The sequence below is a fragment of the Pelecanus crispus genome, chromosome 20 (assembly GCF_030463565.1).
Source record: "Pelecanus crispus isolate bPelCri1 chromosome 20, bPelCri1.pri, whole genome shotgun sequence".
Lineage (NCBI taxonomy): Eukaryota > Metazoa > Chordata > Aves > Pelecaniformes > Pelecanidae > Pelecanus > Pelecanus crispus.
Window position 1 is genome coordinate 3821498 of NC_134662.1, and position 20646 is coordinate 3842143.

The 20646-nt window shown below is 69.3% G+C and overlaps 1 protein-coding gene across 1 annotated transcript; it reads left to right on the plus strand.

The window, feature by feature from the left end:
* The first annotated feature begins 405 nt into the window (after positions 1-405).
* On the plus strand, positions 406-15863 carry PALM (paralemmin). Its single transcript, XM_075723847.1, has 10 exons — positions 406-447; positions 3609-3814; positions 8183-8231; positions 9460-9540; positions 9633-9763; positions 11711-11834; positions 12196-12217; positions 12495-12557; positions 13569-13700; positions 15277-15863. Exons 1-10 carry the CDS (start codon positions 406-408, stop codon positions 15861-15863), a joined length of 1437 nt encoding a protein of 478 aa, XP_075579962.1.
* The last annotated feature ends 4783 nt before the right edge of the window (positions 15864-20646 follow it).

Sequence of the window (20646 nt, forward strand, 5' to 3'; positions counted from 1 at the left end):
CGAACGCTCGCCAAGACAGGTCCGCAGCTTTGGGCAGCTCCTCGGTGCGTCGGTCCCTTCAGAAAAGCACCTCTCCGGGGAGGAAAACGTGTGCGTGCATTTGCCAAAAGGCAGCGAGGGAAAGGGCAGAACAGAGGGACGCGACGTGCCCTGGGGAGCGGGCGCAGGAGCTGCGGGGACCGGGTGCGGGGTCTTCCCAGGGCGGAGGCGTCGAGGGCTGGGGTTGAAGCGGGGGACGGCGCCGGGCAGGACGGTGGCTCCTGCCCCTGGGCTCCGCACGCTGCCCTTCACCCCGCTCCGCTCTCCCCCGAGCTCCTCTGGCAGCCGAGGCTCCGGACGGACCCTCCCGACGAGGGCTGAGGAGCCCGTGGAGGGGCACGGGGGCCTTCCTCCCACCAGCTCCGTATGCCGAACCTGCCGATGGCTCTTCCTTCTGAGTGGAACCCCGTGAGCGACCCGGGGTGAGGACTCGCCCCACCGAGCTGTGGGAGCCGCGTCTTCCCCACAGTCCTGTCTGCGGGCGCGGGGCAGAGCCGGAAAGCAAAACAGGGGCACAGGCGGCTTCTGCGTGCGCCGCGCCGGTGCAGCCCCTCCAGCCGCTCAGCCGGCTGCGGCTCTTCGGGAGGAGGCTCCTGAGCTTTTTGGGCTGGAATAAACCCAATGTAAAAGTCGGTGGTGGTTAAAATGCCCAAATGTGCTCCCCTGGGTGGGGCCGGGTTTATGGGGCAACCTGCAGCTCCAGCACCCCTGCCTCGGGTCTCACCGGGTCAGTCGTGCTCCCTCAAATCCAGAGCCTGGTCATGGGCCCGGAGGTTTAGGAGAGTCCCGGGGTGGATGGGGGCACAGTGAGGTGCTCCCCTGAGGCCGGCCGGGCTCTGCAGCAGATAATGGGTGCTGGGGAGCGTGCTGCTGGCCTTGCTTTGTCTCCTGCTTTTTTTTCTTTTGGCACTGGCAGCGGCTTGAGGAGGGTCCTGGCTGCCGCGAGCCGCCGGTGCCCAGGGAGGTTTGGCTGAAAGCTTCCAGCTCTTGTAAAGGCTGTGCTGGTCCCGTCGGGGCTGCTCGTCTCTCCTCTGCTCCCGCTGCCATTGATGCTCTTGAGCAGCTGGGGATTTTGCATCTCCACGTCTGGCTGCTCTGGTAGTTTGTCTCAGAGGGTCGCTGAGACCCTCTGGGTCTGGGGTCTCCTCGGAGCGGGGGCTCTCCTGGTCCTGCCCTCCTGACCCTGCCCATCCCTGATCCAAAGCCAACAGTCGCACCTGGGGGACAAGGGAGATTGCTCCCTGAGGAATAACCTGGGAGCCCTTTGGGAAGGGGCTCGGGCCCCTGCTCTCCACCTGCATCCAGGGAGAAGCAAAACCCAGCTGATGCTCCCCAGGCTGGACCATCGCTGCCTCCCGGCCGGCTGCAGGGAACCAGAGCGGGTCCGATCCGTCCCTGTCCCTGCGTGCGGCCGAGGGGACGGCACCCTCACCCTTCCCGGCTCTCCCGGAGGAAGCCATAACGCTCCGCTGCAGACGGCTGCACAACGGCACCCCGGCCCCGCTCCGGGCTGGCGGATCTCGGGGTTCAGAGTTCGGCAATGCCACGGGACGGGGCCTCTCGGCCAGACCCTCGCAGCTGGGCAGGAACCAGCGCAGGTTTCCTGGGAAGCTGCTGGTGTTGGCGTTCCCACTTCCTGGCCAGAAACAGCCCCTTTCCCCGCGCGGGGTCAGTGGTTCGTGCCGGGGCTTGGCCGGGCTGTGGCGTGGGCCCGTCTCCAGCGGTGGAGGCGGCGGCAGCGAGGAAGGGCTGGGAGGAAAGCTGGAGAGGCGACGTGCACCGGGGCAGGGTCGGGTGGAGGTGCAGAGCTCGGGGCTGGAGGCAGAGGCGTGCGCAGGAGCCCGGTTTCCCAAGTCTGTCTTTACTCCATCCGGAGACAAGCGAGCTCCCGGGCCGCAGACAGAAGCCGCTCTCGAGGGCGAGGATGAGCCCTGCAGCAGCCCGGGAGGAGCGGATCCTGCCCCAGCCAGGTGTTTCCTGGTGGAGTTTGGCTGGATGTGGGCTGAGCCCAGCACCTTGGCTCGGCGCCGGGGACCGAGCTCCCCACGGGTGCCTGGGGCTCACGGGGGTGCCCCTGCCAGGAGTCCGGGCAGGAGCCACGTTCCTGCCAGCTCCTCGGAGCCTCGCGTCTGCTCGTGTTCATGGCGTTGGCGTGGGGAAGCCGCGTTTGCCTCTTGTGAATGGGAAGGCAGGGACCGAGTGACGCCAGCCCGAGGTAGCGGGGAGCCGGGCGCCATGTCCCAAACCGGCGCTGGGGCTGCCTGTCCCGGCCGGTCGGTGCTCCCAGGCGTGGCTCCGCTCTCATTCATAAATCGTGGGGGAGTTTCCTGGTGGAGCCTTGCTCCTCTAACTGGAAAGGAGCTGGAAACCCAAGTGTTTGGAGGGCACTTGAACCATTGTTTGAAAGATCTGTAATTTTCCAATCAAACTCCCTCCCCAAGCCTCCGTTCATCAAATATTCATGGGATCCATTTTCTCCTGGCACTCCCAGCCCACGTCTCAGCCCAAAGAATCAATCAGGCAGCTCTGCTTGCTCTAATGCATCCTGCGTTTTCGGGAGCCTGGGGCTGCCATCTCCTCCTCCCGCCTCCCCCCCATCTCCCCCCGTCCCCGTCTCCTCCCAGGGCAGCGGCAGCGTCGGAGGGGGCTGCGCAGGGAGCGTGGGGAAGGCACGGCCCACGGAGAGGGAAGGAGCGGGACTGAGCGCTGGGGCCACGCAGCCGGATGCAGGATGCAGGCAGCCAGCACCATGGGGCAGGGCGGGAGCAGCCCCCGTGTCACCGGGACCTGAGCCGGCGGGTCGGACCCCGCGCCCGCCGCCCCGGCGCTCGGCTCCGCGGCAGCACGGCTTTCTGGCCATCCTCGCCCGAGCTGTTGGCCACTGATTTATTTGCCTTTGCGGTCGATGAGTGCCGGCCCCCAGGCTGCTGCGGCCCCCTCCCCTCCGCGCCCGCTGCCAGCGAGGACATTCGATAGCGGCCCCGCTGCTAATGGCTTCGTGACGGAGGCTTTGCAGACTCTCCGCAGGCGCGCTCCCCACGGCAGCGTCACTCCGCGCCCGGCCAAGTGGCCCGGCTCTTGGCACGGCGACGGTGTAAATCAATGCCGGTCCCTCAATCGCCACCGGTGCTGCCATTTACATGCGCTCTGGGCCCCGCACCAAGCCCCATCTTCCCGGGGTCGTGGTTGGGCAGTGCTGGTTCGGGGGTCCGGGCGGTGATGCCCCCGTGCAGGGCTCTCTCCCTGCCACCCCCCTGCCTCGGAGCTGAGTGGGTGGAAAGGGAGCGGAGGTCAGGGGAGCGGAGGAGCAGCTTGAAACGGCTCTTCGCACATTTGGATGAGCTAATGGGAAAAAACAGAGGAAGGCAAATAAACATTATTGTTTCATGTCAGGCAGGGAGGAGACAAAAGGTCACGGGCTTCCCTTGTGATGGTAGGAAACAGCAGCATCAGCAGGGCTGGAAAGAGCCGGAGAGCCGAGGGAGAGCGCGGGTGCGTGCGCGGGGCGCGTGCGTGCTCACACGCGTGTGTGGATCCGTCCATGGGTCCAGGGGCTGCTGCCTTTGCAGGTGGGAGTTTCCGGGGTGTCATCCCCCGGCGCCGCCGGCATCCCCGGTCCCGTCGACATCGTCTGCTGTGCCGCGGCCCGTGGCTCTCCCTGCCATGCGGTACGTGTGGACGCGGCTCGAGGAGCTGCCCCGGGACCGGCAGGGCTGGGACACGCGTGCAGCGGGTGGAAAAGCGTGAGCCTGCTAAGCGGAGCTCATGAGAGCGGGTGAAATGAGGGGGGAGGAAGGGCTCGCTGTGGATTTCTTTCCTGGGCTTGTGGTTCCTGAGGGGCTTGGTGGCCCCGGGCTTGGTGGCCCCGGGCTCGGTGGCCCCGGGGTTGGCTTTCCGCCCCTCCCCAGCACCCAGGATGGATCCGGAGCTGGCGCTGGCGTGGCCGAAACCTCCGGCGAGGCTCTGGTGGTGCTGTGGCCTTGGGGTGCCGGGCCCAGGGAGCGGTCGTAGGGTGGGGGGCCCCTCGGTCCCTCTGCCCGCGCTGCGCATCCCCCCTCCCGTTGCCATGGCCCCGTTGCCATGGCGCCGTTGCCATGGCGCTGTTGCCAGGGAACCGCCTCCCGGAGCCATCACTCACCGGGGCCGGAGGCTGCGGGGCTCCATCGCACCGGGGCTCCATCGGCACCGGCCCGGCCCGGAGCTCCCGGCTCTGCCGCCGCTCCCGCGGTCAATGGCGGAGCGAGGTGGGGGGAGTGGGGAACGGCCGCTCTGGTTTGGGCCGCGGCGTGGGGGGGGTTGGGGCAGCCCGGAGCAGGGGGCCCCCCACCCCTGCTCTGGTCCCGGGGCTCTGCTTGCCTGCCCCCGGCAGCGGGGTCCTGCCGAGCGCGCTGACCCCACGGACACGGCACGGCGGGACCCGGGGGCTGGCTGGGGGCGTGGGACCTGTCCTTCCACCTCGTCACCCTGTCCCCATGGGGCAGGGACCTGGGGGCACCAGAGCCGTCCCCGCTCTGCCCCCCTCTCGCCCGGGTCTGGGGGCCATGGATGAGCCCCCCAGGGCGGTGGCTGGGGTCGGGCTGGGGTGCGCAGGGTGCTGGGGGGCCGGGAGGGTGCAGCGAGGGGCATCCAGCCCATTTTGCGTCTCTTCCCGGGCCAGGAAGATTCCTGGCGTTCAACCCGGGAATGCGGAGACTGTAGCAAATAATGGAAAATAAAGAGGATGGAGGAGGGAGGAAAAGCAGAACAGAACGTTTCAGGAATGCTGTAAAAGTTTGGATCCATCGAACGGAGCGAGATCCAGGAGAGAAACAGGCCCTGGCCCACAGCCTTCTGAGCTTGGGGTGCCGGGAGCTGGACTCGGGGGGGACCCCGGCCCCAGGGCAGGAAGGTGCCCATGGCGAAGGGTGGCCCCAGCACCCTGGGGCTGGTGCCAGCCCAGCCCCGCAGCCGCTCGGGCAGCCCTGGCTCGGGGCAGGGCGCGGGGGGCGGCGGCCAGTTCCTCCCTTCAACTTTTGCACATAATCCGTCTCTGCAGAGCGCCGTCCCAGCTGCCCCGAATCCCGGGGGGTTCCTCGCTGCTTTGGAGCTGGTTTGGGGGGGGGGGGGAAGGGGAGGTTTCACCCCTTGGGCTGGAGCCCGGGGCAGGGTGTAGGGCCGTGACATGGACGCTGCTCCCAGCACCCGCTCCGCGCTCCCCCCCAACAACCCCCACGCTGGTGCCAGGTCCATCACCGCCCTTGTCACCGCTCCATCTCCAAGTTGTGCAACTGCTTTCCGTCTTTTCCTGAGAAAGTTCCCCCGTGTCCGGGCGCGAGGCGAGACCCCGGGCGCGGGGCTGGGGAAGGGCAGACCCCGCTTGCGGCCCCGGTGGGTGGGCAGAGGAGTTTTCCCTTGGGAAACCCCCCGTCCCCAGCCCCTCTCCCCGCGGGGGAACGGCTCCCGCCGTAGCGGGGTTTGCGGGGTGCAGCCGGTGCTCAGGACAGTCGGGGCGGGAGCGGGGTCGGCCCCTCGTGTCCCCCGCTCCCGTTGTCCCCGTGCCGGGCGCTGCTGCTCGCAGATTCGCAGACGCTCCGACTCTCTTTGGGTTTGCAATTATTTAATTCCCACCTTGGGGCGCAGCATCGGGCCGCCGGGCACGACGCACGGGAGGCAGCGAGCGGCGGGCGCGCGCCTGCGCGTGCACAGCAGTCCCAGCGTCGCCACAGACAGCACAAAAATAACCGCTGCAGAAGCGACACCTTCCCCGCTTTGTTTTTCTGGCCTGGATTTCATGCGCCGCCGGGATCCCGGGGTGTGGGGAGGGCGGGCGGCTCTGAGCAGCTTTGGGTGAATCGCTGGCTACGAGGAGGTGGATGGCGGAGGCAGGGGGTCCCTTCGCCCTGGCAGAGCCCATTCCATTTGCTGCAAAGCCCCGGTTTTGCACGAACGGGTGCCGTCCCCTCCGGTGGAGGACTCGTGTGAGGGCACATACATGTGTGAGGGCACATACATGTGCAAGGGCACACGTGCAGCCAGAGCCCAGCCCGGGGAGGTACCGTGTGTGGGGCACAGCAGCCCGTGCCCACCCCGTGTGTAAAACCATCTTTAAAAAAAGCTTTTAATGGGAGGGCGGAGGAGATCTCCCGCCCACGCCGCCCCCAGCCCAGGGCCATCTGCTCCTCAGGGGAGCAGACGATGCAGCAGTGGGGGGAGAGGAGGGATGGGGAGAAACCAGGGGAGCGGGGTCGCTGCCCCCCTGCCAGGGTGCCTGCAGCCTGCGGGTGCTGGGTGGCACCTTGGAGTCCATGTTGTCTTCCAAAATGGGCACCCTGAACTGGGTGGGGGCTGCCGGGCACGGGGCTGCCCTCCCTGGGCCTCGGCTCGGCTCCCGCTGTTGGTGCCATATGAAGCTGGGGATGGCTTCAACCTGGCTCAGCGGGTCCGTGGCCCCCGGGCCACCGGGTGCCCCCGAGCACGCAGCCGCGGTGAGGCCGGGGTGGGACCGGGCTTCTGGCGCTCGCTCCTTGCTAATGGCTTTTCCCGCTGTGCTGGGGACACGGCGCTGCCCGTCCCTCCCTGTCCCCCCCGCCTCGCCCCGAGCCGCGTCGCGTGGGCTGGGACTGTCGGTGGCCCCGCGGCTGCTCCTCTCCCTCCCTCCTGCCCGCTGGGAAGGGACTGTCTGCCTCCTGCTTTAATTGCGCTTTCAAATTGCACGCCCCGGCCAGGCGTGCAGGGACGGACCCGGGGGGAGGCAGGTGCAGGGGCGACCCACCGGCCCCCGCACATCAGCCATCCCGGCTCCACGTGCTCAGCCAGGGCAGGAGCTCCTGGGAGCTGGGAAAATGGATGTGCACTTCACCACCAGCATAAATTAAGTCCAAGAGCTCTCCCCTCCGCTGCCTTGGCCCCGGCATCCGCCAGCTGCAGGAACAGCCACGGGCAGGGGCCGGAGCCGGACCCCGCTCTGGGCTGGGGAGTGCGGACCCCCCACCCAGGCTTCCCCCCTCCTGCTCGCCCAGGGCAGCAGCGCAGACAGCCCGGGGGGCGAGGGAGCAGCCGGAGGAAGGGCTCGGCCGCCGGGACCAGAGCCCGGAGCAGTGTCTCCATGCCAGTCTGCTCCAGAGCGGCTGCCTGGGCAGCTGCCCTCTCGCAGGCTTTGCTGTCCCCTTGCTCCGGGAAGCAAGTGGCAATGATCCATCGCCTGCCGATCCCTCCATACCTCCCACCCTAATTACTGTCACAGCTAAAGCACTTCGTTAGCGTCAGCTGGCAAGCAGCCAGCCGGCTCCCCGCGGCGCCGGAGCATCCCCAGTCAGAGCCAGGCCTTGGGCAGACGCCCTCAAGCCCCGCTCCGCGGCTCCCGGCTGTTGAACCTGCACCTGATGCTTTGCGGCGTCGGGGCTCTTGCCGGGCCCCGCGGGGCTGCGCTGCCGGTCGGGCTGGTCCGGGGTGCTCACGCCCTGGGACACGGGAAGAGGGGCACATGGCTGTGGGGGGGTCGAGGCACCCCCTCCTCGCAGCACCCTGGGACCCACCTGCACCCGGGAGAGCCGCGTCGGGGCCAGCGAGGCAGCCACCGCCGGCGGCATCCCCGGGCGCGCCCGCGGCAATTCGTGTTTCCAAGGCGGGTGCCAGGCCCGGGAGCGCGAATCTCAGCCGGAGCGCAGCGATGTGCGCGTCTGTGCGCGTCCGTGGGTCTGCGCACGTGCGGCCGTGCGTGTCTGCGCACGTGCGTGTGCGCGTGTGCCTGTGCGCGCAGCCCGGAAAGGTCACTGTCCGGGAAAGGTGTCAGCAGCCAAGAAATGGGCTTGGAATGGAAAGTGTGAGCCAGGTTGAACCGCAGGGGTGGCCAGAACCGTCCCGCTCCAAACCCTCCGTGGCCACCGTTTCCATCTGTGCCGTGGCCATGGGAGGAGCGGGCCCGGCCGTGCCGGGTCACCCCCAGGCGCCTCTCCCGGGGGATTTGGGCAGGGCAGGGGGCCAAAGAGTGCCTGGAGGAGCTGTGCAGGCGAGGGGTGCTTGGCTCCGGGGAAGGGGAGAAAGCAGCCGGCGGAAGGGAAGAGTTCAGCCTTTGTCCGTGCGCCGTGTCCGGTTTGCTGGTGGCACAATGTCCCCATTCACCCGCCGCCTGTGCTCTTCACCGCTCCTCTCTGCTCTCTTGCAGGGTTGTGGAGGCCAGCACCCTTCAGCAGGAGAGGCTGCAGGCCATCGCGGTGAGTCCCCTGCACGCTGCGAGCGCACGACGAGCGCGCCGGCCCTTGAGCTGGTGTCGTCCCCACGTCCCCACGTCCCCACGTCCCCACGCCGTTGCCTGCAAGCGCGTGGGGCAGACGCCAGCGGGGAGGAGAGCGTGGGCGCAGGGGCTGTGTCGGCGCAGGGGCCGTGCGGCCGCTTTCCCAGCCCCTGCCTCCGGCCCGGAAAGCTGCTCCGAGGCTGCGGGCAGGGGCAGGAGCCAGAGAGCCCGCGTGGGCACCCAGCCCCGGGGAGGGGGTCTGCAGCAGCCAAACAAGGACTTGCAGGAGCCCATGCCAGGCCATCCCGCCCTGCGGCGGCTCTTCCCGGGGACGTGCCGCGGCCGGGGTGCAGGATCCGGCAGGGCTTGACTCTGCGTCGCTGAAAGAGGGACGGAGCGAGGGACGGGCGGCTGGGAGTTTTAATTAATGAAGCAACGCCTTGACGAGCCCCGAGTGAGAGGGAAATGAGTGATGATTCCCCCCTTGCCCTTTCCCAGGGAAGGGCTGAGCATCGTGCAGGATCTGGCCCTGCCTGCTATCAGCACCAGTAATTGCATTAGTTAGCGAGGAGCTAACTGCGCTGGGCACCCCTCCCCGGCGCAGAGCAGGGCACTGGGTTGGTTTTGGACCCTGTCGCCGTCCCGTAGCAGCTCCCCTGCCCGCTGTGGGCTGCCAGCTTCCCTGTCCCAGCCCGCTACCGGCCCATCTCTGCTGGACAAAGGGCAAATTGTTCTGGGCCAGAGGAGAAAGCAAGCGGGTGACGCTTCCCGGCTTGGGTCTGACTGCTGAAATGATCTGGACCGGCCCCAGGACGTGCGGGGAGGGGGAGCTGGGACTGGTTCCCCCCGCGCTGGCCAGCTCGCTCAGCGGGGCCGGCTGAGGGGAAGGTGAGGTTTTGAGACGGCGAACAGACTCCGGGCTCCTGCCTTGATTTCTCTGCACTCTCCGTGCCTCAGTTTCCCCCAGTGAGGGCAGGGACGTGACACAGGGCTGGGGAGCTCCCGGTGGGCTGTCCCCAAGGCCGGTCTTGCAGCTGCAGGCATGGCTCGGGTGCCCATGTCGGCCCCCCTAGGAGCCCCTCGCCCCCGGCTCCTCCCCGCTCCGGGGATGCTGCCCTGGCCGGGAGGGAGGTGCCCCCACCCCGGTGGTCCCCAGCGCCGACCCCCTTCCCACGCCGACCCCGGCTCTGCCGCTCTCATCCCTCCAGGAGAAGCGGAAACGTCAGACAGAGATCGAGAACAAAAGGCGGCAGCTCGAGGATGACAGGCGGCAGCTGCAGCACCTCAAGGTGAGGATCCCCCGGGACCCCCGGGCTGCCTCTGCACCGGGGACCCCCCGGCTGTGGGGGCAGCAGGACCGTGACCCCCTTCTGCTCCCCAGTCCAAGGCTCTGCGGGAGAGATGGCTGCTGGAGGGGGCCCCGGCCTCAGCCTCCGAGGAGGATGAGGCGATGAAGAAGCAGATGCAGGAGGATGAGGTGAAGACCAAGGAGCTGGAGGAAACCATCCAGAGGTAACAGGGACGGCGTGGGGCTGGCGTGTGCTCGGAGGGCACCCGAGCCCCTCCAGAGACCCCCCCGAGGTAACAGGGACAGCGTGGGGCTGGCATGTGCTCGGAGGGCACCTGAGCCCCTCCAGAGACCCCCCTGACCTTCTCTCCCCCCAGGCAGATGGGATGCTGAGGTGCAGCTCGGCCCCGCGTGCTGGGCACGAGGCACGCTACCGTGCCGCCGCGCTGCTCAGGGTCAGCCATGGCTATGCATGGAGGGGAGCATCCGCTGCGGAGCTCGGAGCTGCCGGGAGCAGAGGTGCCTCCGTAGCGCTGCCAGGGCTCAGCCGCTCTCGCCGCGAACCGTCCGGCTGCGTTCTTGCCGGCATTCGTCCAGGGCTACCCTGCTTGGCCCCACGGCCCCTCTGAGCATGGTGCTCCTGCCCGGGGCTGTCCCCGCAGCCACTTCCACGGCTGGGGCTGCGTAGGGCGTCAGTGGGAGCCGTGGGGCTGGGGGCCAGGGCTGGGCAGGGGGCTGGGGTTCCCCGGAGGGGCTGCTCGATGCCCAGCACCCGTGATCGCAGAGGCAGGGAAACAGGGGGCTGGTTCCCCACGGACATCCGTCCCCGTTGCGGTGGCTCAGCCCCTGGGGAAGGGGCAGGGTGGGAGGTTACGGGGGAGAAACCTCAGCGCCTGCCCAGCTCCCTCGTGCCTGAGCTGCCGAAAGTTGCGAGGGGGAGGCCTGGGAGCCCTGGCACGGAGGTGTCCCGGCAGCCCGGCAGCCCTGCAAGAATGCAATCAGTCATGGCTGTGCCGTTAATTACCGCGCATCGGTGCAGAGAGGGGTCAGGCACGAAGGGGCCTTTGTGTCCGTCTAATGGCGCGGTGCATTCCTCCGCCGGCGCCTTGCGGGAGATGGGAGTTAGGGGGAGGGCTCTGCCGGGGGGTGCTGCCACCACGCTGCCAGAGGGGCCCTAATTTACACAGACGGGAATCCATGGGGACCCCCCCCGACCTCCGCGGCATCCCGGTGGGGCCCTGCTGCCGGCACGGCTCTTGGCCAGGCTCGGTGGCTGGGAACGGGCGGTCGCCCTCACGGGAGGCTTCAACAGGCTTTGGGTGACGCTTGTGGGAGCAGAATGGCGACGGCGTGGCGTTGCTCCCTGCCGCCGAGCGAGGGCACTGGCAAGTGCAGGGCGGGCTCGGTTCAGTCCCGGCGCGGGGACAGCGAGAGCTGGGGGGTCGCCCCGTGGGGTCAATCCCGGTGCCCGTGGGGATTTTCTTCCATCCGCTTGGGCCGAGCCCATCAGCTGAGCAGCCGCCCCACTTGCTCAGCAGCTGTGGGGCCATGACCGTTGCCCCGAGCATCGCTCGCCCCATGGAGATGAGTGGAGGTGCGCGGCCGACGGGCGCCCGGGTTAAGGGTGATGGCAGCACCCACTGGGTGAAGCCCCTGGGTTTGTTCCAGCAAACGCACGCTTTTCCCCTGCAAAGAGATGGTGATGGCCGTGCCGGAGGTCAGTCTGTCTGTCCCTGTACCTCGTGAGCCCAGAGGCCAATTTGTGCCTCCCCTGCACCATGTCGCTGGCCCATATCCGCAGATCTGCTGCGGCTGCCTGCACCGCGGCTGCCTGCACCGTAGCTGCCTGCACCGTGGCTGCCTGCACCGTAGCTGCCTGCACCGCGGCTGCCTGCACCGCGGCTGCCTGCACCGTAGCTGCCTGCACCGTGGCTGCCTGCACCGTGGCTGCCTGCACTGTAGCTGCCTGCACCGTAGCTGCCTGCACTGTGGCTGCCTGCACCGCAGCTGCCTGCACCGTAGCTGCCTGCACCGCGGCTGCCTGCACTGCAGCACCGTAGCTGCCTGCACCGCGGCTGCCTGCACCGTAGCTGCCTGCACCGTGGCTGCCTGCACTGCACCTGCCTGCACCGCGGCTCCCCACGGCCTCTCAGCCCTGACTCTCCCCGCAGGCTGGAGAAGGAGCTGGAGACGCTGGAGAATGGCAGCTCGGCAGCTTCCACCAAGGAGAACCTGGCAGAGGTGGCAGCGCCAGCCAAGGAGGAGAAGGCAGAGGCCGTCCCCAACATGCAGAAGGTGGGCACGGCCGCTCGCCACGGGCAGGGCTGCCTGCTGCAGGAGGGGAGACGGGGGAGAGGGGGTGCCTGGGGGGTCGGCGCTTGCTCAGCCCCTGCCAGACCAGAGCTGGTTCTTGCTGCCAGCATGGAGCAGGGAGCTGCCGGGGTGACAGCATGGCAGCGGGCAAGTTGCAATGGCAGAGGGGCCACCCCACATGTCCCCGTCACCCTCGGAGCCCCTGCCCTGCTGGTCCTGTGCCAGCGGGGCCGGGCTGGGGGTCCCTGGCCCCGGTGGGGATGGGTGCACAGGCAGTGCGCGTGCGGGCAGCGGGTGCACGATGTCTCCCCGCCTCTCCTAACCTCTCCCTTCTGTTTTGCAGAGTCCCGTGGGCACAGTCAAGGGTAGGTGATCCCCGCCTCGGCCACGGTTCCTGCTCTCGGGAGGCAGCACCCGCCACCCCCTCGTGCTGCCAGATGGGTGGGGGGAGCCGGGGCAGCCCCGGCCCCACGTCCCCTGTCCCCATCCCCTCCCAGGCAGCGGTGCCCTGCAGCGGGGGAGCCCGTCCCAGGCACCAGCCGCGGGGGAACATGCCGCCGTCCCCAGTGCCCACCCTGTGGGCGCATGGGTGACCAGGCGATCGTTTTGGCTCAGGCGCTCACCTCTCCTCTCCATCTCCAGCCGAGAAGAAGGTCTTCAGCAGCCCCATGAAGGCGGTGGAAGGCACTGACATGATGAAGGCAGGTAGGTGCTCCTTCGTGGTTGCTTCCCCCCTCGGCTCGCTGCCCGCCCCGCAGCCCTGCCACCGCTGCTCCCCGCCGCTCGATGGCTTTCCAAGCCCAAGGCAGAGAACATCACTTATTTGCAATCAGAGGGTTTGTTTTCGCTTCCACCGTGCGGCTGGTCCATGGTTCGGGGCCTCCCCCTCACCCCCCGTTCCACGCCTCTGCTCTGGTTTCATCCTTCACCTCCCGCGCTGTTCGCGGCTTCTCGGAGCACGGGAGAGGGAGCGGAGCATCCGCCGCCGGCATGGCTGACCCTGCGCCAGCGCCCACGGCCCCGTGGCTGGCTGCCGGCGGCGAGCTTGCAGGGGTGCGTGGGGACGAGCTGCCCGCGCTGGGGGGACTGCGGCCGGCTCCGCTGCTGGAGGGGTTTGCTCTGTTTTGGGGGGATGGCTCAGACCGGGCTTGCGGCACCGGCGCTGGGCAGAACCCATCTTGGGGTCCTCGGAGCAAAGCACCACTGGGCCGAGGCGGCCTTGGTGCCGGCAGGGACGGGCCGGGAGCTGAAGGAGCGATGCCAAGGATCGCCCGTCCCACGGGGGCGGAGGGGCTGCCCCAGCGCCAGCACCCTCAGCGGGGGATGCCACCTCCCGCAAGCACGAGCCTGGCTCCCAGCCCAGGCCCCCGCCGCCAGCGCCGCTCGCCGGCCGGACAGACGGACGCGGCACCACCTGCCACGGTGCCTCCAGAGCCTGGCCGGGCCCCAGCCCGGGGGACGCGGAAGCCGTGGAGGTAAGGCGATGCTGGCAGCGCCAGGACGGCGACGGCCCCGCGGGTCCCGGTAGGAAGGCTGTGCCCGGGATGTCGCACCCGCCTCTGCCGTTCACTCCTCGCTACCGCCTGCTGCCTTGCTAACACCGCTGAGCACCGCACCGCGCCGCTGCCGCCATGTGCCTGCCCGCTGCTGGCCGCTGAGCAGGGGCTAGGGAGGGCCGGGGCTGCCGTAACGCGCGCTGTCCTCTTTGTGTCCCAGCCATGTACTCGGTGGAGATCACGGTGGAGAAGGACAGAGTGACTGGGGAGACCAAGGTCCTGTCCAGCACCACCATGCTCCCCCAGAACCACTGTCTGCAGGGGGTCAAAGTGTACGAGGATGAGCTGAAAGGTACGGCCCGTCCCGCAGCACTCGGAGGCATCAGGAGCAAAGGGCAGGGGACGAGGGAGCAGCCGCTCGAGCATCCCAAGCAGGCGCCGCGGCTAGGAAGGGCTGCGGCCGCTCCCGGACGTCCTCACCAGCTCTGTAGGGAAGACGGCTCTGGGCAACCCGTCACCGGCCCTGATCCTACACCCTGGCCAGCCCAGCGTGGGATCCGTCCCGGCAGCACGGTGTAGACGGTCCCGACGGGCCAGCCCTGGTTTGCACATCGCGACCCTGCGCCGCTGGAGAGCGGAGAAGAGGATTTGCTGTGTTCAAGACTTGGGAGCACGTCCCGCAGGCGGGGAACGCGGCGCCGGCACCGCGTCAGCCCAACGTGCCCAGGCTGGCAGAGGGGAGCGTGGCCACCAGGCGCAGAGGAGGTGCAGCAATAGGGACCGGTCCCTGCCTGCGGCCTCTGCTTTTGGGAAAGTCTGGGAACCTGCTTCGAAAGGCCTGGGGACACTCGAAGGATGGCTGTGTCGGTGGCAAGGACCAGCCACGGAGCTGGGGTGTGGGACTGTGGTGGCTGGGTGGACCGACCACCTCTCCAAGGAAACCACGCTGCACCGGCAGCCGGTCCCGTTCAACGCCCTCCCTGTGGCCATGGCCACGCCGGGCCACGCTAGCCTTCACCTCCACCAGCTGCCTGGCTCAGCCCCCCGCTGCTCTGGGACCCCCAGCTCCAAGGACGGGCTGAGGAGCCGCCTTGGCAACCATCGGCCCGCGGCAGCCGTGCGTTGGTCCTGGCCAAGCCGGCACCGCCTGGGCTGGTTGTCACCCATCGCTCCATCGACTGGCTGTTGAGGCTGTTGCACTGATCATCGCATGATGCCCCAGGTCAAGTGGAAAATGCGATGAGCCGCAGGCTGCTCTCGCCGTGACGCACGTCTGCTGCCCCCAGCGCTGCCAGCAGCCGTGCAAAGCGCACCGGTGGCAGAAGAGCCCCGGCCCCTCCTGGGCATGGGGCCACCGGGTGCCACAGGCAGCAGGACGCGGTGTGATGTGGCGGGACGCGGTGGGACGCGGTGGGGCAGCGCCAGCCGAGCGCTCGCCGGGGTCTTACAGGTGGCAGCGGCGATCTGCTGCAGAGCATCGTGTCGGCGCCGGCCGAGCCAGCCGCTAGCCGGACGCCGTCCCGCCGCGGTGAGCGCGGCCAGCTTGGCAAGCTGTCGGCAACCTGGCAGACAGCCGTGGCTCCCGCGGGTCTCGCCGGGTCTGAGGCTTCGGAGGTGCCAAGGGCCGGGAGCAGCTACTTGCGTCGTGCTTTTGTTTCAGCCTCCCCGTCTGCTGCCGGGCAGGGGCCAGGCGATGCTGGGGGGGGGTCCAGCAGCAGCTCCGGTCGAGGCGGGCGTCGGGGTGCTGCTGGGGGGTCCTGGCCTCGGCGCCGGCATCTTTGAGGAGGGGAAGATGCTGCTCCCTGGTCACACTGGAGCTGGGTCCAAGCGGGTCACGCCAGCCAGGAGCGTTTCCAGGTTGACTTGTGCCCCCAGCCCGAGCCCCTTGGCCCGAGCCCCCCTCACCCTCCCTCCTCTTGTCCCCGCAGTGGTGCACGCGGTGAGCGCCGAGGACGGGGCCCTGCAGAACGGGGCCCACCCCCTCAGCTCCTCCGAGGTCGACGAGCTCCTGCACAAGGCGGACGAGGCCACGCTGAGCGAAGCTGCCGGGCGGGAGGCCCTGGCCAAGGCCGGTGAGGAGACCGGCAGCGCCCCGGGCAGCCAGAAGCCGACGCCACGGCGGGAGATCACGGGGCTGCAGGCCAAGCCGCGGGAAAGCACTGCGGCGCTGCCGCCAGGCGAGGGGACGGAGCCGAGCCGGGAGCAACCCGTCACCATGATCTTCATGGGCTACCAGAACGTGGAGGACGAGGACGAGACCAAGAAGGTGCTGGGGCTGGAGGGGACCATCAAGGCCGAGCTGGTGGTGATCGAGGATGCCGAGAGCAAGCCGGAGCCGGCGCGCAAGGACCACGCACCGCCCAACGGCACCGTGCTGGAGCCGGTGGCTGCCCAACCGCTCGGGGAGGAGGGCCCGGGCGGGCAGAAGCCGGGTGCCAACGCCACGGACGCCAAGGAGGCCGAGCAGGAGACGGACGTGAAGAAGCAGCGCTGCAAGTGCTGCACGGTGATGTGAGCCCCGCTGGCCCCCAATGCCGCTGCCAGAGCAGGCTGCCCCCGCCGAGCCCCCTCCGCCCCGGCCCCCGCTAGCCAGGCCCACCGCCCCGGCACACCGGGCTCCCACCCCCACCGGACATGGACCCTCTTTCTGCAGAGCCGGGGAGATCCAACACGGCGCCTGCGAAGCCACAGCAGGCAGCAGCGAACCGCGGCCGCGGCACCCCTCGCCCCATCTGCCCGATGCCCGCCCCTCGCCGCACCCCACCAGCGCTGCCTGTGATATTTATTAGAGACCCCCTCGCCCCACGGCGCGCCCGCCCACAGCCCGGCCTCGCCCCACGCCAGTGCCCTCCCGCCGCCAACGCCAGAGCCTTTCCCACCTCTCGCTGGCAACTTCCCACCCGCCAGCGGAGGACGGAGCCGGCTGGGCTGGGGGATCGGAGGATGCCGCCGCGTCCGTAGATGACTCCCGGGGAGCCGGCGGCCAGCGGGACCCGTGCTTGGCTCAGCCCGCGGAGGGCATGGAGCCAGCCCCACGCCAGCCCCTCTCTCCGTGCCTCCATCATCCGCTTCTCCCACGGGGAAAAGCCCTGGGCCGTCCCCTCCCGCTGCCCGTGGATGTCCCTGCTCCATCCCACGTCCTCGTCCCCACGCCCACGAGCTCCCTGAGCTGTGAGCCCTTCCAGAACGGAGCGCGTCCAGGCAAGGGAAGGGCGTCGAGGGCGGCATCCATCGTGCCGGGAGCTCGCAAGGGGCCGTGTGTCACGTGTGGCTCCCGCGGGGTCGGCCCCAGCCTGTCTCTGGGGCTGCGGGCGGGAGACCTGCTCCTGCTCCGCTCCCCTGGGCTCGGCTCCCCGTGCAGGAGCTCCTCGCCCTGGCGCTGGTGGTGACGGCTGCCACCGTCCAGGTACCGATGCCACAGGCTCCCGCAGGGCCGTTCCTCCATCTGGGCTGGCACCGCTGGGCTCTACTGGCCGAGGGGGCTGAGCGGTGCCGCGGCCGGGTGCCCGGGTCCTCCTGGGGCGACGTGGGTGGCAATGGCAGGGAGGGAAGGGGAGCTGGGGGTGGCCCAGCCCCATGGGGACGGGGATGGGGGGGGGGCTGCCAGTCCTCCTCGCAGCAGCGGGGAGGGTGGCCCAGCACCGTGTCCCCCTCCTGGCAGCGGCAGCTTTGCGGAGCCACTTGCTGGGGCCCGGGGCTGCGGCATCGGCTCCCCGCGGCGAGCGGGGCAGCCCAGTTCACCCCAGGCACCGGGACTGGGAGCTGCCGGGGGTCCGGTGTCCCACGGAGGGCATCCCCATGGATGCCGTGTCCATGCCAGGACCGCGAGCAGCCTTCCCCGCTCCCCCCACCCTGCACCCCAGCCCTTCAGCGGGGATTTCACCACCAGCACCAGCGTTTCCTCCCCACTGAGACCCGCTGGGGCAGGCGGGGGGGGAGCACCCGTGGGTGCTGAGCCCTGCCCAAACCCTGGGCGCTTCTGCCGCGGCACCTGACACATCTCACGGGCCGTGGGCACGCGGCTCCCGCTGAGCCCCCCTCACCACCCTGCGGGGCCGGGGGCACAGTCCTGCCCTGCCCCGGCACGGGGGCTGCTGCCGGGGGGGTCCCATCTCCTGCCAGCACTGTCCCAAACACTCCAGGGCTTGGAGCCCCGTGTGCCGGCCCCGGGCCAGGGTTGCTTTTGGCACCCGGTGCCCCATGCCAGCTGCCCCAAGCCGGCCGCAGCTGTGCAGCCGGGCTGGCAGCGCCCGGTCCCCGCGCCCCAGAGGCGCAGGGGCTTTGGGCAAGGGCACAGCCGGCCGGGAGCGCGGCCCAGCCGCCGGCCAGCATGGCACGGGGGTCCTGGTCCGAGTGCGAGCGGGTCCCTGCTGCCAAGCGCGGCCAGGCGAGTTGCGAGGGGCTCCCCGAGCCCGCGGCGAAGCACGCACAGAGCAGCCCTCGCGCTGCCCAGCCCGCTGGGACGCGGGTGGCAGAGCAGCCAGGGATGGGGTGCAGGCCCCCGAGGCCTTCCTTCCCCCCCAGCCCCCTCGTGTGAGCAGTGACCCACCCCCATGACATCCCAGTTGCCCCCCGGTTACCACCCAGGCTGCAGTTTTCTTCTTAATGGAGTCTGCGGGGATAGGGGCTGGGGGCAGGGGCCTAGGTCGGGGGCTGGGGGGGTCACGGCGCTGCCGTGCCAGTCCTCCCGTGGGGAGCCCGGCCCCGAGCCCTGGGCACCGAAAGCCTCTGGGAGAGAATGGGCTGGGGAAGGGGGTCGGGGCTGGCACCCCCGGGGCGGGAGGGAAGGGGGAGCCTCTCCCGCAGACGGGCACCGCTGGAGCCGTGGAGTGGGGTGCTGGGGCTGGGTGCCATGGGGCATCTGCCCCATCGATCCTGGGGGGCTGGGTTAGAGCTGGGTCCCCAGCGGGGATGCACGTCCGCTCCTGCCACCCCCTTGCTGGGGGCCAACACCACTTGTCCCATCCCACCCCGGGTCCCGCAATCCCGACCCCAAGCCAGGGCCCCCTCCCACCCTCGGCACCCCCTGCCCCTCAGTTGGCTTCGGACCCAGCGCCCACCCCCGGCCCTATCCGGCCCCCCACAGCGGCAAGGAGCGGGATCGGGCCCCGCGGGGCCGGGGCTGGCAGGGGCTGAGCAGCAGCAGGCGGAGGAGCCCGGCCGTGCACCCCAGCCCCGTCCCGGCCAGCCCCCGCCGCCCCCCACCTGGCTCCGCTGAAGTGCACTTCCCGCGCTCCCGTGCTTTTCACTTGTGCCGAAGCCGTTTGAAGTTTTCCCCCTCCCCGGCCCTCCCTGTTGTTTGTAAGACACCCGAACTGAGCAAATAAACTGTGTGACCAACCAGCCTGGCGCCTCCGGCCTCTGCGTGGGGACTGGGGACGGCAGCGCAAGGCGTGGCACCCGCGCTCGGCACCCTGGATGCTGGGGATGAGGATGCTGGGGATGGGTTTGCTGGGGATGGAGATGATGGGAATGGGGATGCTGGGGATGGGGATGATGGGGATGGGGATGCTGGGGATGGGGATGATGGGGATGGGTTTGCTGGGGATGGAGATGATGGGAATGGGGATGCTGGGGATGGGGCTGGTGGGGATGGGGATGCTGGGGATGGGGATGATGGGGATGGGGTTGCTGGGGATGGGGATGATGATGCTGGGAATGCTGGGGATGGGGTTCTTGGGGATGGGGATGATGGGAATGGGGATGCTGGGGATGAGGATGCTGGGGATGGGTTTCCTGGGAATGGGGATGATGGGAATGGGGATGCTGGGGATGAGGATGCTGGGGATGGGTTTCCTGGGGATGGGGATGATGGGAATGGGGATGATGGGGATGAGGATGCTGGGATGGGTTTCCTGGGGATGGGGATGATGGGAATGGGGATGCGAGGGATGCTGGGGATGGGGATGCTGGGGATGCAGATGCTGGGGATGCCAGGGATGCTGGGGATGGGGATGCTGGGGATGGGCCCTGCTGCCCCTTCACTGCCTGGGCTGTGGCTCCGCTCGTTCCTGCTCAGAGGCCTCCCCCAGCCTCACCCACTCCAGCTGTTTCACAGGTACAAGAGCCATGCGCAGGGGCATTTGTGCTGTCGCTGGGGGTGACAGAGCCCTTCCTCTGCTCGGCAGCTTTCCCGTGCTGCCCTGCCAGTGCCCCGCTGCCCCTTCGTCCTGGCAGGGTTGTGCCCGGTGCTCAGGCCTTGGTGCCATCACCCACCCGTTGCCTGCAAGCCCCAGCAAAGCCGATGGCAGCCCAGCGGCACGGCAGGCAGCATGTGGGGGATCCCCACCACCTCCCTGTGCGTCTGCCGCTGCCGGCACGGAGCACCCCATTCCCGTCGGGCAGCACCAGAGCCACGCAGCGTGGAGCAGAGGCAGGAGCTGCCCGGCTGGCTGGGATCCAGCCCAGACAGGTCTCTCCCAGCAGAAAAAAATCCCCTCGGTTCCTCCCTCCTGCGGTTAGTGGGGCCTGGCCACGGTGACGGCCAGCCTGGCAGGGGCAGGGCGCTGCGCTTTCACTCCCCTGCGTGCCTCCAGCCCCTGATGCTGCCTCAGAGGTGCCTGTCCCCAGACCGACGGTGTCACCGGGCAAGGGAGATGTTCAGGTGCACCCCGCCATGGCAGGTCCTCTGTGCCACCCTGGAGCCCAGGGCACAGGTAAGGGCAGCGCAGTTGGGATGCCGTCCTGGCACCGCCGTGTTGGCAGCCCCGGTGCTGGGGTGATGGACACGTGGCCATGCCAGAGGAGCGGGTAGGAAAAGGCAGGTGGGAACCAGGACGCCGGGAGGAAGGGATGCAGGCGTGATGCTGGTGGGCTTGCCCGGGTGAAGGGGATGTGGCAGCCAGGTTTCCTGCTTGTCCCAGGGGACAGCCCTGGGGTCAGGGCCACCCAGGTCCCGTCACCGCATGGCCGTGGGTCTCTGCCCACCCGCAGCCTGGTGTGGGTCCCACTTCTGCCCAGGGCCGGGATGCCAGGGCTCTTTCCCGGGGCTGCGGGGCCCGGTGCCAGCCCGGCGAGCCGCACACACACCCTGCCGCGGGCGTGGTGCGCTCCCCGGCTCCCTGGCCGTCGCCTGTGGACTTTGTCTCAACCCTGCGGTAAAACAGGCTCCGCTCTTCTGCCCGGAAACACAGAGCCACCTGGCAGCTGCACCGAAGCCGCCATCCCCGGGCCAGCCAGTGCCAGAGCCGGCAGCCCCGAGAGCAGGGCCGGGGGCACCAAGGGGCCGGGCAGGGGGTAAGTGGCACCTCCTGGGCACCCTGCAGCTGGGCAGAGGCAGCCGGGGCGAGCGGGCTCTG